A 20,168-nucleotide genomic window follows, 5' to 3' on the forward strand; every position below is an offset into this window, starting at 1 on the left:
GTGTGACGTCATCAGGAGGGCATTATGTCCACCACACACACAATACACGTACGCATGCACACACACGTACCTGATTACTACTGTGCCCACCCCCCATTTGTGACGTCAAACGCTTACCCCCTTATTTTTGTGGGACGGTTCAATGACCACGTCACAACCAGTGACGTCACTACCATCGTTGTAGGTCGTGACGTCATGAGACCTATCGTCGTGATGTCATACGTGAATGACGTCAGTTGTGACAGCATATTTTCGAGGTTGCGTCACGTTACGTCACCTCGGAAATGTGCTCTCACCATATTACTCCGATAATATAGAGAATACTACACGAGGTCTCATTACATACGAATTATACGAAACGAGTGTCCTTCCTATGGTATCTGACCGAGCGAAAGTGAGGTCAGATAACATAGGTAGATCACGGGTTTCGTATAATTCGTATGAAATGAGACTGAGTGTGGTATTTTATTTATTACCCACGTCTTACATGCATTAAATTGACAAAATAGCGTATTTTGGTTTCAAACCGAAACCGGTTTCATAAAGAGGTTGCGGAAGAGCTTTGTACTGTAGAACAATATTTGCATGACGTCACACTGTAATGACGTCACTGCCTTGGTAACTGACGTCAGGATGCATGTCAGTTGTTATCGCCTCGTACAGCCTCCTACAGTAAACTACTCCGTAGCACCCCGTTTCTTGGTTTGCAGTTGCTTCATTCCGCTAACATCACTGGTGGAAACATTGCGTTTATGTTTTTCGACGGATATAATGTCTCAGTTCGACTCACAATTAAACAGCGACACGGCAACGTTCGCAATGTTTACATTCCCACAATGCATTTAAGTTGTAGAGTGAATAAATTTACGTGTTTGTTATTAATGAAAAAATAGTTACGTCAGAATGTGACCTAATTGAGAGGTCATCGGTTATCCAATCAAATCGTTAGAATTTCAGGTCAAGTCGTTACGACACAAGTCAACGCGATACGACACTCGTGTGACGTACGAGATTAGTATGCAACTACCCATACGTTGACCACGTGGGTAATAAATTGCGGTACACTTTTTTGCGATACGATCGGCAAATTCCATGACCATGACTGGTAATTTCTGTGATGATGTATTTCCTTTATATTAGTATGCATTAATAGTTTTGAGAATGTTTATTAGTCATATAATTGCACTTTAAATTGACTTTCAACCCCTGGATGCCACAGGGACATATATGTCCTTCCCCTTCAACCCTCAATATCAAGTCCAATAAAAATCAAAATATCCCACGCACACAAATACACTTCACAGTTTCGAATTCTGCGGGAAATTTCCTGTTTCTTGATACCATCCACTATTATTTTAGACACAGCTCAAGTGCTGAAAATGACCTTTCAAAATAGGCTTCATCGAAAATGTCGCCATTTTTGACACAGTACGAAATCGCAATTTACAGCGTTATTTGCTGTATGTTTTGAAATGTGAAAATCGGAATTACTGGGAGTATTGAATTTCAAAAATAACATATTCATGATCACTGATATCAGTTTTACATGAAATCGCTAATTATGATTCTGAAACGTTGCCGATGAATCTAAAATCGGTTGGGATGTTTTCGAAAATGCACTTACTTACACGAACGCCGTAGAGCGCTTTCCGCCATATTGGATAGTGATTACAAAATCACGTTTCGCGAAGGCCGGAATTGAGACGCCTATTACATCACGTATGTTTCATATTCGCTTCGAAAAATGCATCACTGAATTCCCCATACATTTTAGAATCAAATTGCAACTTGTCTGTGTCACCAATACCAACTGTCTAGATAAAATGAGACGAAACATATTGGGTGTGAAAACGAACGCTGTGCTTGAAAGACTGCGTTTGTCTGAAATGTAAACAAAGACAAATTCCGATTTTACACCGTGTAGCATTTTCTGAAGTTGTTCACCATTCATCCGTCTATTCATTGCTTCCAATGGTTCAATACCTTGGAATTTGCATGGAAAGAGTATCGTAGCAAGAAATAGGAAATTATAAATAGATACAATGCAACGATTTGATAATTCATAAGAAATTTTTAAAGTTTCCGTGCAGCGTGACGCCATGACTGACGCAAAATCACGCAGAACGACAACGGTAATTATCTGCATTCTGGCTTTTTCTTACTTATAGTGAAAACGATAAAAACATATACAATACACAGATAGTCAGAACCATTCTGATTACTTACATCTCATATTTATGTACAAACGATCCCTGAATCAATGGAAGGGTCCTCGCAAAATCCTGTGTACCCTTGTCAGCAAAGCCGCCATTTTGTAAGAAATCGGTTAGCGGTAGTGATGTCATACGTCAACATTGTTCTACATATTAGGCAATTTCTTTGAGGTGAAGGTCGGTTGACCAAGAGTAAACACAATCGCCCAATCCTTCCGATTACACTGTCAGTATTATGGTGTATATTTTGCGTATAGTTCAGATACTTTTTCATGAAACTGATATTAGTATCTACAGTTAGCCTTGTTCAATATCATATCATACGTGCATATAGGGTTTACGGTGTTTCATTCTTTGAACGTTTTTGATTGTTTGAATCATACTTACATAAGAAATTGACATATTTAGTGCAATACACCATATTCTAAACCTTTACACAAGTGTTAGAAGATCAAACGTAGCCATAACTGCAACTACTTTAGTTCCTATGATGTACAATATTAAGTTCCTATGATGTACAATATTAAATTTGTTTGGACTAATATTGCAATTTCATATGAACAGGTTAATGAACGGTGATTTAATTCAACTTTATATGTAAAACTGATAATATTAATGAAAATGATTTATATATGGTATGAAATGTATATGCACACATATTAAAGGAATTGTCTTGTTCATTGCATAATTTTGTGTCGTTTTATAGACAAAAGAATGATGCATATTGATCGGCCAGGTGCGCGTTTGTTGGAAACGTTTTATGATTCTCTATCATTGTTTTCGATAATATAATCAATTCATATTCGATTAAATAATATTGTGATGACAGGATATCAAACTCTAACTACATTTATAGGACAATTGTTGAAAAATATATACCATCTCATGTGTTAATTCGGACAAATCTTACATTCATATTCTAATATATAGTTCCATATATAAAAAGCTATCTTTTTGCATCTTTCATTGCATACGTATGAAGAGAAACAGCTACATAATCATAAACAAACAAAATTCTTATCCCAAACAAAATATTCGGGTGTTGTGAAATATTATTTTTATTTACGTTAACTGATGCCAAACTGGTGCGCGGGTTGTTCACAATAAGATACGCTGTCAAACCGTCTAATTGTTGATATATTCAGGACACTATTTAAATGGAAAAATTAGTGATTTTATGTTTTGTCTAAAGAGTGTTACATTCTGACGTAGAAGCCGAGACCTTTCATACAATTAATGGAAATTAGGTGAGATATATACTTATCAGCATACCAATGTCGTCTTTTTCCGACGTCGCAAAATGCATAAAACAAGCAATGATGTCAACTAAAATGTTGTATTATTTTCAGCAATTTCATTACATTTGAAAATATGGCTAGTATTCTGGTAATAACGATGCAAAATTAGTCAAATTAAACACACAAACAGGAGAATATGGGAATCTAAGAACTAACTTATATATCGGATAGGGCCATCCAAATCGCTATTACGTGCTTTCACATGTAATACGTTGTCATTTTTCTTGTAAATTGTGAAACTACCAAACTGCATCCGTTCACATTGGGGAACTTTAATTGGAATAGTTTGGTTCACCATGAACATAAAATAACGACATATAGCGTCCGTATCCACAACAAATTCTCTCCAAGTGATCCGAGTTACATTGACCTAGTGTTACGCATAACGGAGTTATGCCCCCTTATCATTATACGTGTATGACCTCTCTGTCGTCGTTTGACGTCATAGAAAAAAATCCATTTTTGACATTTATTGCGAGTCATTTTTAATGTTGAGCGCATAACGCTATGCACAAGCACATAAACCCAATTCATATACACTTATGTCGTTCAGATATCAGGCTGTATTTTCTTCGCTCACACTTTCCGTAAAGATGCCTCATTAAACAATTCGAAGCACAGTGCTTTTATCGGTGCGCGATAAAAAGCGGATACATTTACTGTTTTTTAACACATAACAAACTTTGGACAACATTTAGCAGTGTCTATTTCTCAAACCACCGAGGTAGTTGCACTTATATTTATACCAACGGATAGGAAATTTAATATTCTACATTTCTGTGTAATTTTATAGCCGTACGTAGATCCAAGACCACGCGAGCGCAATTCTCGCACAACGTTCACTTTTCAAACCGTATGAAAATGTGCACCTGAAAAAAACCTCGGCATCAACGGGGTTAAACCATATAAATAAAAAAATAGATTGCTACCGGCACGCGACGATAAACAAATGGTGCACGCCGCTGCAGACGCTTTTTTGATAAAAGGAGATCGTGGTTTGTTCGGTCAACACGAATAAACATCGTCATCCAACGTAATGTCTGGGTTGTTCTAAGCTTTAACACGCCCAACAGTAGGATACAATCTGCTAAATGAAACACGTTTGGAGTCCGCGACGGTGGAGGCGGTGGTAAAATCTTTTAGAGTGTGTTGTGATATGTCACAGAATTCCAGAAAGTTGGTCTGACAGCAATTTCATTAAAATCCAATGTTTTACTTACCTCTCTGTGTAATGGTCTGAGGACACATTTAAAGTGAGTGAGTGTGTAAACAGGCAAGGTCACATAATCAACACGGGTTAGTGATATATTAAGCGTGTTCATAAACATATAAGTCTTTAGTAGGTGTCGCCATTTCCTTATACTAGTAAATGGAATATTGCTGGAATATAGCAACAGTCATAGTTGGAATATTGCTGGAATATAGCAACAGCTATAGTTGGAATATTGCTGGAATATAGCAACAGCCATAGCTGGAATATTGCTGGAATATAGCAACAGCTATAGCTGGAATATTGCTGGAATATAGCAACAGCTATAGCTGGAATATTGCTGGAATATAGCAACAGCTATAGCTGGAATATTGCTGGAATATAGCAACAGCTATAGCTGGAATATTGCTGGAATATAGTAACGGCTATAGTTGGAATATTGCTTGGATATAGCAACAGCTATAGCTGGAATATTGCTGGAATATAGCAACAGCTATAGTTGGAATATTGCTGGAATATAGCAACAGCTATAGCTGGAATATTGCTGGAATATAGCAACAGCTATAGCTGGAATATTGCTGGAATATAGCAACAGCTATAGCTGGAATATTGCTGGAATATAGCAACAGCTATAGCTGGAATATTGCTGGAATATAGTAACGGCTATAGTTGGAATATTGCTTGGATATAGCAACAGCTATAGCTGGAATATTGCTGGAATATAGCAACAGCTATAGTTGGAATATTGCTGGAATATAGCAACAGCTATAGCTGGAATATTGCTGGAATATAGCAACAGCTATAGCTGGAATATTGCTGGAATATAGCAACAGCTATAGCTGGAATATTGCTGGAATATAGCAACAGCTATAGCTGGAATATTGCTGGGATATAGCAACAGCTATAGCTGGAATATTGCTGGAATATAGCAACAGCTATAGCTGGAATATTGCTGGAATATAGCAACAGCTATAGCTGGAATATTGCTGGAATATAGTAACAGCTATAGCTGGAATATTGCTGGAATATAGCAACAGCTATAGCTGGAATATTGCTGGAATATAGTAACGGCTATAGTTGGAATATTGCTTGGATATAGCAACAGCTATAGTTGGAACATTGCTGGAATATAGCAACAGCTATAGTTGGAATATTGCTGGAATATAGCAACAGCTATAGCTGGAATATTGCTGGAATATAGTAACGGCTATAGCTGGAACATTGCTGGAATATAGCAACAGCTATAGCTGGAATATTGCTGGAATATAGTAACGGCTATAGCTGGAACATTGCTGGAATATAGCAACAGCTATAGCTGGAATATTGCTGGAATATAGCAACAGCTATAGCTGGAATATTGCTGGAATATAGTAACGGCTATAGCTGGAATATTGCTGGAATATAGCAACAGCTATAGCTGGAATATAGCAACAGCTATAGTTGGAACATTGCTGGAATATAGCAACAGCTATAGTTGGAATATTGCTGGAATATAGCAACAGCTATAGCTGGAATATTGTTGGAATATAGCAACAGCTATAGCTGGAATATTGCTGGAATATAGTAACAGCTATAGTTGGAATATTGCTGGAATATAGCAACAGCTATAGCTGGAATATTGCTGGAATATAGCAACAGCTATAGTTGGAATATTGCTGGAATATAGCAACAGCTATAGCTGGAATATTGCTGGAATATAGCAACAGCTATAGCTGGAATATTGCTGGAATATAGTAACGGCTATAGCTGAATAATATTGCTGAATATAGCAACAGCTATAGCTGGAATATTGTTGGAATATAGCAACAGCTATAGCTGGAATATTGCTGGAATATAGTAACGGCTATAGTTGGAATATTGCTGGAATATAGTAACAGCTATAGCTGGAATATTGCTGGAATATAGTAACAGCTATAGTTGGAATATTGCTGGAATATAGTAACAGCTATAGCTGGAATATTGCTGGAATATAGCAACAGCTATAGCTGGAATATTGCTGGAATATAGCAACAGCAATAGTTGGAATATAGCAACAGCTATAGCTGGAATATTGCTGGAATATAGCAACAGCTATAGTTGGAATATTGCTGGACTATAGTAACAGCTATAGCTGGAATATTGCTGGAATATAGCAACAGCTATCGCGGGAATATTGCTGGAATATAGCAACAGCTATATGTGAAAAATTGCTGGAATATAGCAACAGCTATAGTTAGAATATTGCTGGAATATAGCAACAGCTATAGTTGGAATATTGCTGGACTATAGTAACAGCTATAGCTGGAATATTGCTGGACTATAGTAACAGCTATAGCAGGAATATTGCTGGAATATAGCAACAGCTATAGTTGGAATATTGCTGGACTATAGTAACAGCTATAGCTGGAATATTGCTGGAATATAGCAACAGCTATCGCGGGAATATTGCTGGAATATAGCAACAGCTATATGTGAAAAATTGCTGGAATATAGCAACAGCTATAGTTAGAATATTGCTGGAATATAGCAACAGCCATAGCTGGAATATTGCTGGAATACAGCAACAGCTATAGCAGGAATATTGCTGGAATATAGCAACAGCTATAGCTGGAATATTGCTGGAATATAGCAACAGCTATAGTTGGAATATTACTGGAATATATCAACAGCCATAGCTGGAATATTGCTGGAATATAGCAACAGCTATAGCTGGAATATTGCTGGAATATAGCAACAGCTATAGCTGAAATATTGCTAAGTGCGGCGTTAAACAACAAACCAACCAACCAACCTTATAAGTTGCTTACATTGATTATTACTTCTGCTCCAAACATCTCTTTCTAGTTCCATCACACATTCTTTTAACCATCCATCAAGTAAAAACACAAGAATAGCATCATCATCTTTCCCTAGAACTTAACAAAAGATATTTATTTTCAGAATATCACATATGGTGTGGAAGAGTTCATTTTCAACATCATTGACAAACGTTTTACAATAGCACTCTCTAGAACTAATGTGAGCCAATCCACAGAAAACAAGTCTTGCAATACCAGTTAACTGGTCATTCTTCTCCACGGCTTGCTTCCAGAGGACATTACTTAATTTTATACTGACATATCGTGACAGATAGACACGTCATTTGGCAAAGTCGCAGAACACTCAACTGGGCCTCTCTTTGATAAGCATATATTCAACATATTTTTTAGGACATTGTCTTGCAATATGTCATTTGCTCATTGTGTATTCCATTCAAATATTAATTACAAAGATAGTTCAATACCATTAGCAATTTTTCAGTCAAGAACTGTCTCCACTCTCTGTTCCTTCAATAAACACACTTAAGATAGCTGTGTCATTCAAACGTAGGATAAAGCGACAGTGAACTAAGACCTCGCAAATATAGAACTCATACTGCTGCATTCAGATTTTATATCAAGTAACAAAACCTGTGAAATGTTCAATAGAATTATTTCATGGTATTATATCACGGATGCAGCCTTATGTGCATGTATGCACAATTTCAATTGACCAAACACAATAAAACAGTCACATACCAGAACATTCCTTCTGCATGTAAAACGAATTATTCACGGTCGCTCGTTCAAAGTCAATATTTGTAATATAACATTGATCCAGAATGTATAAATACAAACATATATATATATATATATATATATACACCAAGCACACACTACGTACACACAAACACACACACACACACACACACACACACACACACACACACACACACACACACACACACACACACACACATACATTTGTAATGCCGGACGTTAAGTCAAAATAGCACGGGATTGTGATTGTCTGCAACTAATCACATGTAACAATGGACCTCTGGCCAATAACAGATTGAATATATTTGAGTTCCAGATATTACAATTTGTGTGACAATACCACCCCTCACATTCATTAGGAAATATTGCAGTTTTTCAATTGTTGAATTCAACTTGATAATTAATCAGCAAAGGAAATAGTATGTGATTATGTCAGTCTAGTCACTGAACGTGCAATCTTGCAGACAAAATTAGGTCGTACAAGCATTTACCCCTCACAGAGTCAGAAATACCAAAGATCATTAAAGACCATGTTGTACAAAACAAGCTTAGCTCTAAGTCCATGTTAAGGTATTATTTGCCTCATCCCCATGGCATTGTTCATGCAGATCGAATTCTTTAGAAAGTGTAAGATTGGAATAATGTCATAGCACAAATTGTTGATATATACATCGACATTTGATGTGTTCGGTCATGATCAGAACACTTATCCAAAAGGAATCACAAAAAAGGACTAGGAAATACTCAGCAACAAGGGAAATATTGTAATTGTGCTTGCTCAGGAAACACTGACACATGTCTTGTAAAATCAGTATGACTCACATGCTCCGATAATATTCTCTGTACATGAATTTATGGGTAATGCAGTTTCACAATGGTGGAGTTAAAGACTGTCCTCACGAAAAAACTACAGAGAGCTTTGTGCTATTTTTCATGGTGGACGCTTCCACTGAAGAATTTCAGTGTGGGTTCTTTGGCCATACAAAACCTGTATTAAAGTACTGTCGGAAATAGGAAAAAAAACCTGTTTATGCTGTTACTCTGTATCCCTATAATTTTCACGATTGCAAATAGCATATGTCGAAAAAAAACACACATCAGCCTAACTAGCGTTCAGTGGGATGCGCAAAAGGATATCCATAAAAACATGTTTATCTGTAAAAACGGCAAAACAATAGATCACACTATAGATGGCAGTTAGGTCGCTCAGCCTGGTATGACGTCGGACGGTTAACTCACCTGACATGAAATACATGTGGTGCTTGCAGGCACAATGGGTCATCTCAAAGTTATTTCATGCTTGTTCATGTGTGTTGAATATGTCTCATCTGTTGATTAACATATTACGTGTCTTTCTATCATAATGTTTATGCTGAAATATGTAAAAGAGTATGATACCCATAGAAAAGCTTAAATCAGTCATCGTATTCAATGTCTCAAAATATATAGGTGGCATGACCACCCGAAGATCAACAGGACAGGATAATATTTGTAAATTGTTATGACATGCCGTTTACTTCCCCAGTTTAATTCCCCTAAAGGATTATCTTTTCTTAGCTGATATCTCTATCCTCCAGGTTGAGCCCAACCACTGTCCGCGACACCCATCCTGGTTTTGTTTTGGAGACGACCCCACCAATCTGGTTTTATAGTGATAGTGAGGCTCCAAGGTAGCTACATCCTTCATAGTTTCAGTATTTAAGTTATTATTTTTTACGGCAGCAATCGTTATAATGAGGCTAAGTCTAATTTCAAAATGGGCATTTAAAAAGTGTCCTTTGTAATACAATATCTGGAATTATTACACTAATTTCCACAAAGCCATGGTCTGTTCCAAATAAGTCGCTTTGGACTTACAAAAAACACCACTTTGCTCATTTTTGCACTAATCTCTGCTCAGTAAAGTCCTTTTTATACGTTTTCTATCTCCCTACAACTGAGGCTGTAGTTAGGCCGAACTTAGTTTATATGTCACACCTTCACATATCAACTACATAAAATGTAGATAGAAATGTGAAAAAAACATAAAAAATTACTAGTTCCGACAGTACTGTCAGTTTCCACTTTCGACCCTAAAGAACACAGAAGCTATCATGTTCTTGCCTTCGCTCTATTGTTCAAGTCGTCACATAAACAGCATCAAAGTGACATATATCTTGTCACTTTTCCTGCACTGATCAATGAAATCCACAAATGTCTATTGAATCTACATTGATAAGACTAGGGCAGTGGTTTCTGTCCTGTATTATTCTGTACATTAACATCAGCTCCAGCCTTTAGTAACACATCAACACATTCTGTAGATACCCGTCCTGCTGTTATATGAAGTGGTGTGTCACCTGCATTATTCTGTACATTAACATCAGCTCCAGCCTTCAGTAACACATCAACACACTTTGTAGATCCCCACACTGCTGCTGCTGCTCTATGAAGTGGTGTGTCACCTGTATTATTCTGTACCTGGACATCAGCTCCAGCCTTCAGTAACACATCAACACACTTTGTAGATCCCCGTCCTGCTGCTATATGAAGTGGTGTGTCACCTGTATTATTCTGTACATGGACATCAGCTCCAGCCTTCAGTAACACATCAACACACTCTGTAGATCCCCGTCCTGCTGCTATATGAAGTGGTGTGTCACCTGTATTATTCTGTACATTAACATCAGCTCCAGCCTTCAGTAACACATCAACACACTCTGTAGATCCCCGTCCTGCTGCTGCTGCTCTATGAAGTGGTGTGTCACCCGTATTATTCTGTACCAGGACATCAGCCCCAGCCCTCAGTAACACATCAACACACTCTGTAGATCCCCGTCCTTGCTGCTGCTATATGAAGTGGTGTGTCACCTGTATTATTCTGTACATTAACATCAGCCCCAGCCTTCAGTAACACATCAACACACTCTGTAGATCCCTGTCCTGCTGCTATATGAAGTGGTGTGTCACCTGTATTATTCTGTACATGGACATCAGCTCCAGCCTTCAGTAACACATCAACACACTTTGTAGATCCCCGTCCTGCTGCTCTATGAAGTGGTGTGTCACCTGTATTATTCTGTACATTAACATCAGCTCCAGCCTTCAGTAACACATCAACACACTCTGTAGATCCCCACCTTGCTGCTATATGAAGTGGTGTGTCACCTGTATTATTCTGTACATTAACATCAGCTCCAGCCTTCAGTAACACATCAACACACTCTGTAGATCCCCGTCCTGCTGCTATATGAAGTGGTGTGTCACCTGTATTATTCTGTACATGGACATCAGCCCCAGCCTTCAGTAACACATCAACACACTCTGTAGATCCCCGTCCTGCTGCTCTATGAAGTGGTGTGTCACCTGTATTATTCTGTACATTAACATCAGCCCCAGCCTTCAGTAACACATCAACACACTCTGTAGATCCCCGTCCTGCTGCTGCTATGAAGTGGTGTGTCACCTGTATTATTCTGTACATGAACATCAGCTCCAGCCTTCAGTAACACATCAACACACTCTGTAGATTCCTGTCCTGCTGCTATATGAAGTGGTGTGTCACCTGTATTATTCTGTACATTAACATCAGCTCCAGCCTTCAGTAACACATCAACACTCTCTGTAGATCCCCGTCCTGCTGCTCTATGAAGTGGTGTGTCACCTGTATTATTCTGTACATTAACATCAGCTCCAGCCTTCAGTAACACATCAACACACTCTGTAGATCCCCGTCCTGCTGCTATATGAAGTGGTGTGTCACCTGTATTATTCTGTACATTAACATCAGCTCCAGCCTTCAGTAACACATCAACACACTCTGTAGATCCCCGTCCTGCTGCTCTATGAAGTGGTGTGTCACCTGTATTATTCTGTACATTAACATCAGCTCCAGCCTTCAGTAACACATCAACACACTCTGTAGATCCCCTCCTTGCTGCTATATGAAGTGGTGTGTCACCTGTATTATTCTGTACATTAACATCAGCTCCAGCCTTCAGTAACACATCAACACACTCTGTAGATCCCCTCTTGCTGCTATATGAAGTGGTGTGTCACCTGTATTATTCTGTACATTAACATCAGCTCCAGCCTTCAGTAACACATCAACACACTCTGTAGATCCCCCTCCTGCTGCTCTATGAAGTGGTGTGTCACCTGTATTATTCTGTACATTAACATCAGCTCCAGCCTTCAGTAACACATCAACACACTCTGTAGATCCCCATCCTGCTGCTCTATGAAGTGGTGTGTCACCTGTATTATTCTGTACATGGACATCAGCTCCAGCCTTCAGTAACACATCAACACACTTTGTAGATCTCCTTCCGGCTACTATATGAAGTGGTGTGTCACCTGTATTATTCTGTACATGGACATCAGCCCCAGCCTTCAGTAATACATCAACACACTCTGTAGATTCCTGTCCTGCTGCTGCTGCTATATGAAGTGGTGTGTGACCTGTATCATTCTGTACATTAACATCAGCTCCAGCCGTCAGTAACACAACAACACTCTCTGTAGATCCCCTCTTTGCTGCTGCTCTATGAAGTGGTGTGTCACCTGTATTATCCTGTACATCAACATCAGCTCCAGCCTTAAGTAATACATCAACACACTCTGCAGATTCCTGTCCTGCTGCTATATGAAGTGGTGTGTCACATTTATTATTCTGTACATTAACGTCAGCTCCAGCCTTCAGTAACACGTCAACACACTCTGCAGATTCCCACCCTGCTGCTGCTCTATGAAGTGGTGTGTCATCTGTACTATTCTGTACATTAACATCAGCCCCAGCCTTAAGTAACACCTCTACACTCTCTGTAGATCGGTACCCTGCTGCTTCATGAAGTGGTGTGTCACCTGTAACATATGAAGCTTGATTGACACTTGCTCCTTTCTTCAGTAAATATGCAACAACAGTAGGATTTCCTCCACATGCGCTGTGAAGTGGAGTATCTCCATCATATGACACCATATTAACAGTAGCACCCTTCTCAAACAGCAGCTCGACTATGTTCAACTCCCCAGCTTTACAAGATCTGCACACAACAGTACTGTCAACCTCTACTCTTCTGTTTAAAAAGAACAGCACCATGTCCACGTTCAGGCTTACAACAGCACATCTAAGACCTTTCTGGTTATCTACATCACATCCTCTGTTAACCAACAGTTTAACCACCTCTACGTGACCTTTTTCTATGGCAATGTATAGAGGGTGTTCCCGGCGTGATCCTTGATCCTCATTAACGTCCACTCCCTTGTCAAGCACATGCTCTACGGCTAATGTAAGGCCATTTTCACAAAGATAATAAAACACGCTTTCACCGAACTTGTCTCTTGCATATAGGTCAGGGTCAAGAGACAAAATCTGATTAACAAACACGCTGTCTCTGGTTTCTGCTGCTAACATAATCGGCGTCTTTTTCTTCCAACCGTATCTAACATTTAAATGAAGTTCCATATCTCCACTGATGTATTTCAGTACACTGCACGCAGCATTCGTGCACACACCCAGCAAAATGTCCCTCCCTTCATCCTGGCTGAATGATATATTTTCTTTCTCCATAATATATTTCATGAGATGATGTGATTTGTTGCTGGGAAGTAATTCACAAAATGACTGGTTGGATGACTTATCAGTTAGTTTCACAATGTCAGATGCACACATGTGAAACTGTGTCTTCAGGCAGTCCATTAGCAAGTGAACAAAGTCTGAATTACAACATGCATGGTGGGATAAAACATGCAACAAATTCCTCCTGTGTATTTCACTTGCAAATCTTCTGGCTAAATGTCCAGCATATGTCCATGGGATGCTTGCAACAAGACCTGCCTCACCAGCAACGTTTTCCTCTCTCCCTCTGGGGGGTGCAAGACGAAGTCGCTGATTTATAAAGGACAAACTACAATTTTCAATAACAAACTTCAATTGTTTTGTACTGAGAATAAAGGAAACACTGTCATAAATAGACGGATGATCAAACATGTAGGTGTCATCCTCCTTCTTGAGGTAAGATCCAACCAAATCGTCAGCAACGTCTTTGTGTTTATAACCGAGGTTATCATCCGCCTCCATTTCTTGTCCACTAATCTCCCCATCTTTTTTAATCATTGCCATGAACAGTGAATGCTTTTCCTCATCTTTCATAAGTTTAATCAAAGTTTTGTTGAGGAAAGCAATAGGCGCTTGAAAAAAAGCCTCTGGGCGAAATTGAGTCCAATCCTTTTCATATGCTGCGACAAACATTTTACATACATGGGGGAAGCCATGTGGACAGTCTACCTTACATATCTGTGACACAACTGACTCTTTAAAGTTTATGTTTTTTGTTTCAGCATGAACACGCCATATCTTCCTCCGCTCATAAGAGTCTCTCTGTGAGGAAACTTCCACCACGTATTGGGGACTGGAAATGTAATCTGCCATCCTTCCCAAGTCTGCCAATGAGGATTTCAGCACATAGTCCCGGCCTACGAGAATAATGATAGTTTTGTCTTTGTTTGGACTTGTTTGTTTCACCTGTGTTTGATCAACTTTTGTCCTCTCTGAAACCTTTTCAGTTTTGGTCGAAATGTCCAAAGAATCTTTTTCAGCATATTTGTCAGGATGTTTCACATCCAAAATAGGTCGGAGACTTGGTCTCCATTTGGTCCATTCTGCAGCGTCGAATTCTAGATCACCAAATATGTCATCTAACAGAATGACAGGGTTAGAGCAGGCCATTATGACCTCATTGAACTCTTCTGGTGACACCACTTGGTATACTTGTCTCCCCTGACTGTGTAGGTCTTTGAGAGCCATGTAGGCGGTTGTGGACTTCCCCTCTCCCGGTCTTCCTGTAATTGTCACCCATGTTGCACCTCTGTGTAGCTTCTCTTTCACTTTCTTGAGGGCATCTGTCTCCACCATGTCTTTAGTCCACGACTGTATCCTGGATGTCGTCCTTTCTGTGGAAACAAGGCACATTTAACACATTTATATATAAGTGAACAAACTTAAGATTTGAACATTTTACTCTAGAAATGGGCTTCACATATTGTTCCCATATCGGGAATCAAACCCGGGTCTTCGGCTGGACAAACAAACACCTTTACCAATAGGCTACCGGGGTACCCTACCGGCCCATATAAAAGTTACTCAAATTTTGTTAAGGTTCTTAAATAGATACCACAAATTGTGGGCATCTGCTGAAATAGCAGAAGACAAAATTGCGTAAAGAATAAACAAAAGTCTGGTGTCATGTGCAAGGTAATGCCAGTAACAAGACGTGACCAATAATCAGTTGGATCACCCATCAAAATGAGAATATCTCACTAAACTGAAGCATAACAAAGGCACGCCTCGGGGAAAGTGACAGATAGAGAGATAAAGATAGAGCAGCGTGACGTTCCTCGTCGATTCAATGAAGTTTTCAGCAAAACAATCAAGTTATAGACTGCCCCTGTTGAAGCCGCCCCCAGTATCAACCCCACGTCAAGACTGATGAAGTTGAACCGTGCACATCCGACAGTTTGGAGCCCAGCAGGAGCATCTGTGGCCTCCGTGTCTGTGGTCCGTGCAAGGTGAGCAACCTGATGGTTTAGTACATAGACTATATCAGTCTGGTTTAATCGTACATTACCACCACATGGACAATCATTGGGAAAACATTATCAAATAACTCACTCCTGATCTTCTGTGCTGCAGTCAGTGGTATCTCCTCTTCTTCCTGTTTGGGTTGAGCTGTACCGACATTCTGAGTTCCGCCAATGTTCAGATTCTTGCCCCCCTTCACTGTCACATCACCAAACTGCTGCTGTACTTGGATAAGGTTGTACTGTGTGACTGTAACAGAAACCACATGACTGAAGCTTACATAGATGTGATCCATATTTCAACTTAGATTCTGCTAGTGATTCTGAAAACAGGTGATAACACCAGCAGACAAAAACACTTCGTATTAGTTATGATAGTTTTCTGAAAGGTGATTGCCAAATATAAATGGCATAGATAAAACTGAAATGAGCTGATAAAAAAGTTTATTCTGAGGTCAAACACACTGCCACGGTCACATCTCCAAAATGTTGCTCTCTTTGATAAAGCTTCATAGTGTTACTGTAATAAAAGCCATATGACTGAAGGTTTCATAGATGTGTTCAATATTTCTAGTGATTCTGAAAACATGTCATCAGCATTTTTTCTAAAATGCGGCTGCCAAATGAAGTCAGTTCATAAATTGAACAGAGCTTGATAAAGACTTGTGTTGAGGTCAAAGGCACCCTGCCAAACACTGTGACATAGATACCATAGCTTCACAGCTGAAGGTATATTATGACTGAAAAAGTAGGAGATATTGGGAATTGACAAAACATGAGGTATTGGTAAATGTAAATGATATGATCTTATCTGCTGAGTTGGTGGTTTGTTGTTTAGGTTTTGACATTGGAGACTGAAATGAACAACATTGGTTGGTTGTTGTTTAACGCGCACTCAGCAATATTCCAGTTATATCGCGGCTGTCTGTAAATAATCGTGTCTGGACCAGACAATCTACTGATCAACATCATGAGCATCGACCTTCACATTGGGAAACAATAACATGTGTCAACCAAACCAGCGAGCCTGACCACCGATCCTGTTAGTCGCCTCTTTAAACAAGCATGGGTTACTGAAGATCAATTCTAACCCGAATCTTCAAGGGTTGTTCTGCTGAGAAGTAGGGTTCTAATGGTTGATGAGATAAGATGGTAGCTCAGAGACAGATGGATAATTAAAAGTTTAATAGGTGTTTGGGCAACTGGGTCCATTTACACCTTGCCCGTCATAAAGGTTTGCTAAGTTTCTAAGGTTTTATAAAGTAGTAAAGCTGCCACACGCCTTAATATAATTAAGAATGACATGATAGCTGATCTTAAAGAGGTCAACAATATCGAGTAAAACCACCCACCTGCAGGAGAATTCCCACTCACTGGTACTGGAGGCAGCCCAGATGACTGTATCTGTGATACAAGAGATCCTGGTACTGGAGGCAGAAGAGACGATGTGGGCGCTGGTGTCAGGGCTGATGTTCCCGGAACCTGCGGACTTGTTGTTTCAGGAACTACACAAGATGTACTTGATGATGCAGGTGTCAAGGCTGTTATTTCCAGGACCTGCGGACTTGTTGTTTCAGGAACTACACAAGATGTACTTGACGATGCTGGTGTCAAGGCTGTTATTTCCGGGACCTGCGGACTTGTTATTTCAGGAACTACACAAGATGTACTTGAGGACTCTGGTGTCAAAGCTGTTATTTCTGGGACCTGCGGACTTGTTGTTTTCGGAACTACACAGGTTGTAATTGTGGATGCTGGTGTTAGAGCTGGTGTTCCTGTTACCTGCGGACTTGTTGTTTCAGGAACTACACAAAATGTACTTGAGGACTCTGGTGTCAAGGCTGCTGTTCCCGGAACCTGCGGACTTGTTGTTACAGGAAGTACACAGGTTGTACTTGTGGACAGGTGTGCCTGATCCGTTCTTTCATCACCATCACCATCTGAAACTGGTTGGAGTTGCTGTTGTTGCTGTGGTGCTGCTGATACTTCTCCCCGCTGTTGCGGACAACATCCCACAATGTGTTGTGCTAGTGACTTTGTATCTATGAAGGGAACAAACAGGTCAGAGTTGGATCTCAAAGGACACAAACAAAAAGTCATATGAATACTACCATTGTTAAAATGATACACCACACACACAATGTAGTTTAAGTTTGTCTATAAACACAGCACAGGAATCAGTGTGTAACGTTCAGTCGGACAATCTCTATTTCACCACCACTCACCACAGTAGAGTCTGTCCCTGACTTTATCATGAATTGTAAGATATAACTTAAATACATGCATGGTGTGTTTATTACATGCTAGTGCAGACGGTTCCAGTTGATATAAGTTGAACATAATACCTCTCACAAAGTTACAATAAGATAGCAAGACACCTACAATGCCATAGGAAAAAGTGCGATTAGGCTTATAGAGAGTAAAGGAACATTGGTTGACAATACTCAGCCGTTGAGGTTTGACACAATTAACTGCTAACATAGTACACTTATCTTTATCACATGCATAATAATGGATTGTTAATACAATCTAACTGTTAACATTGGTGAAGCCATCTACAATTCAAACCTAACTGGTCTCAAACTCAAATGATAAATCTCACAGCTAATGGCAGTTGAAAATAGTACCTCTCACACTGCTACAATGACATGGCAAGATATATACAATACCATAGGAATAGCTGTCAGTACGCTAATAAAGTGCGTAAAACAGCATTGGTGCACAACACTTCTCCTAGTTTTACACTATTCGTCGCCAACATAATAAGATGTTGTGAGTGCTTGATGATTATAATAGACTGGTAAATACTATCTGCCATACATCACTATACCTTCCATTTAGGCGTGACTAGTGATGTATCAAGAAAGCCTCTCTTATTATCATTATTTCTATAAAACACACGTACCTTTATCTACAAGTTGGTATGACTGTTGATGAACAGTCTCGACTTTGACCGCTACAACACCTGCTCCAAGTTGTGACATGTCTCGTATCCCATCCCCTTCATCCTCGTCTGTGCCATCACTAAATTCGTCAGCACTCTCTTCATAAACAGCCATATTTTCAGCACCCTCCATGCCTGATGACGTGCCTCCATCACTGTCTGTTCTGTACTCAGGTGGTGTATACCACCCACTCTCTGTGTCACTATCATCCGTCTGTCCTTCTTCCATCCTGCCTATATTCAGCTCCGAAGTATAATGTTCAGATTCAAAACTTTACACATCCTTCCCTTTTCACTTATCATGAGTGTCTTCACTGTGAACTCTCCACCATCATCCTACAACTGAAACGCCTACACGTGTACAACGTCGTACATTTTGTGGTTTACGTATGATTGAAGTAAGCATCTACCTACCTCACTTTCTATCCTCTAGCCCTCCCTCTTTCTCTCAATCCCCACCTTTCCCATCTTACAGTTCCCTTTCCTCTCTTCCTTCTTTCTCTCCGTCTGAAGTAGGCATCTCCCTACCTCACTTCTTATCTGTCCCTCCCTCACACTTTCTCTCACTCCCAATCTCTCCACCATTCCCCATCTTACCCTCTCCCCTTTCTCTCCTCTGCCTTTTTTCTCTCCATAATGATCTATCACTCCCTCTGTCTCCCTCATTCTCTCCCTCCGCCCCCCTCGGTCATCCCTCTCTCTCCTTCCTTTTTTGAAATAATAATTCTAAAGGTATGTTCAAGATTAAGATAGTAAATGACATTGTCATTCAAACATAGTGCCATTCAAACATAAATTCTGAACATTTGTTCACTGCCAATTATTTACTAAACACAGAACTCTCTCTCTCTCTCTCTCTCACTCTCTCTCTCTCCACTCACTCCACACACACACACACACACTCACACACACACACACACACACACACACACACACACACACTATACAAAAGAAACTATACATAGGAAAAAATTGAATTTTAGGAAAATGTTTGACACAAACCAATCCATGATGAATCCCAACACATAGGGGAATGGTTGCCGACAATTAAACATTTGAAAAAAGAAACGTTAAAGCAAAACGTAACGTTACGCTCACGTCTGTAGTGAATCGTTAAAACGCACCCTACATGAAATGGACGTGCATCATTAAATTGTGTATCACCCTGAGCTGAGGCCAATGACTGTAGGCTTCAAAAAGACTGGCAGAAGCTCAACGACACAATGCCATCTGCTGTTTACAAGGACGGGCATCGCAGCATGAGGTGGCAAGGCACTTCAGCGTGTCCAGACAGACCATCTCAAACCTATGGACCCAATGCAACGATACTGGGAGTGTTAATGACAGACCCAGGTCAGGTCGACCTAGTTACCACCGCCGCCCAGGATT

At 39.8% G+C, this 20,168-nt stretch overlaps 1 protein-coding gene across 1 annotated transcript; it reads right to left on the reverse strand.

Annotated features, from left to right (window-relative positions):
• Window positions 1-12,338: 12,338 nt before the first annotated feature.
• Window positions 12,339-19,121, reverse strand: LOC124266045 (the record flags this gene model as incomplete). Its single annotated transcript, XM_046700855.1, has 6 exons — window positions 18,741-19,121; window positions 17,618-17,877; window positions 17,188-17,317; window positions 15,927-16,085; window positions 12,719-15,208; window positions 12,339-12,415 (listed from the first exon to the last, which is right to left on the reverse strand). Coding segments are annotated over exons 1-6 (3,384 nt in total), but the record flags the coding sequence as incomplete, so codon positions are not given.
• Window positions 19,122-20,168: the final 1,047 nt, after the last annotated feature.

The sequence above is a fragment of the Haliotis rubra genome, unplaced genomic scaffold (genome assembly GCF_003918875.1).
Source record: "Haliotis rubra isolate DU_JTF1 unplaced genomic scaffold, ASM391887v1 Scf123, whole genome shotgun sequence".
NCBI lineage: Eukaryota > Metazoa > Mollusca > Gastropoda > Lepetellida > Haliotidae > Haliotis > Haliotis rubra.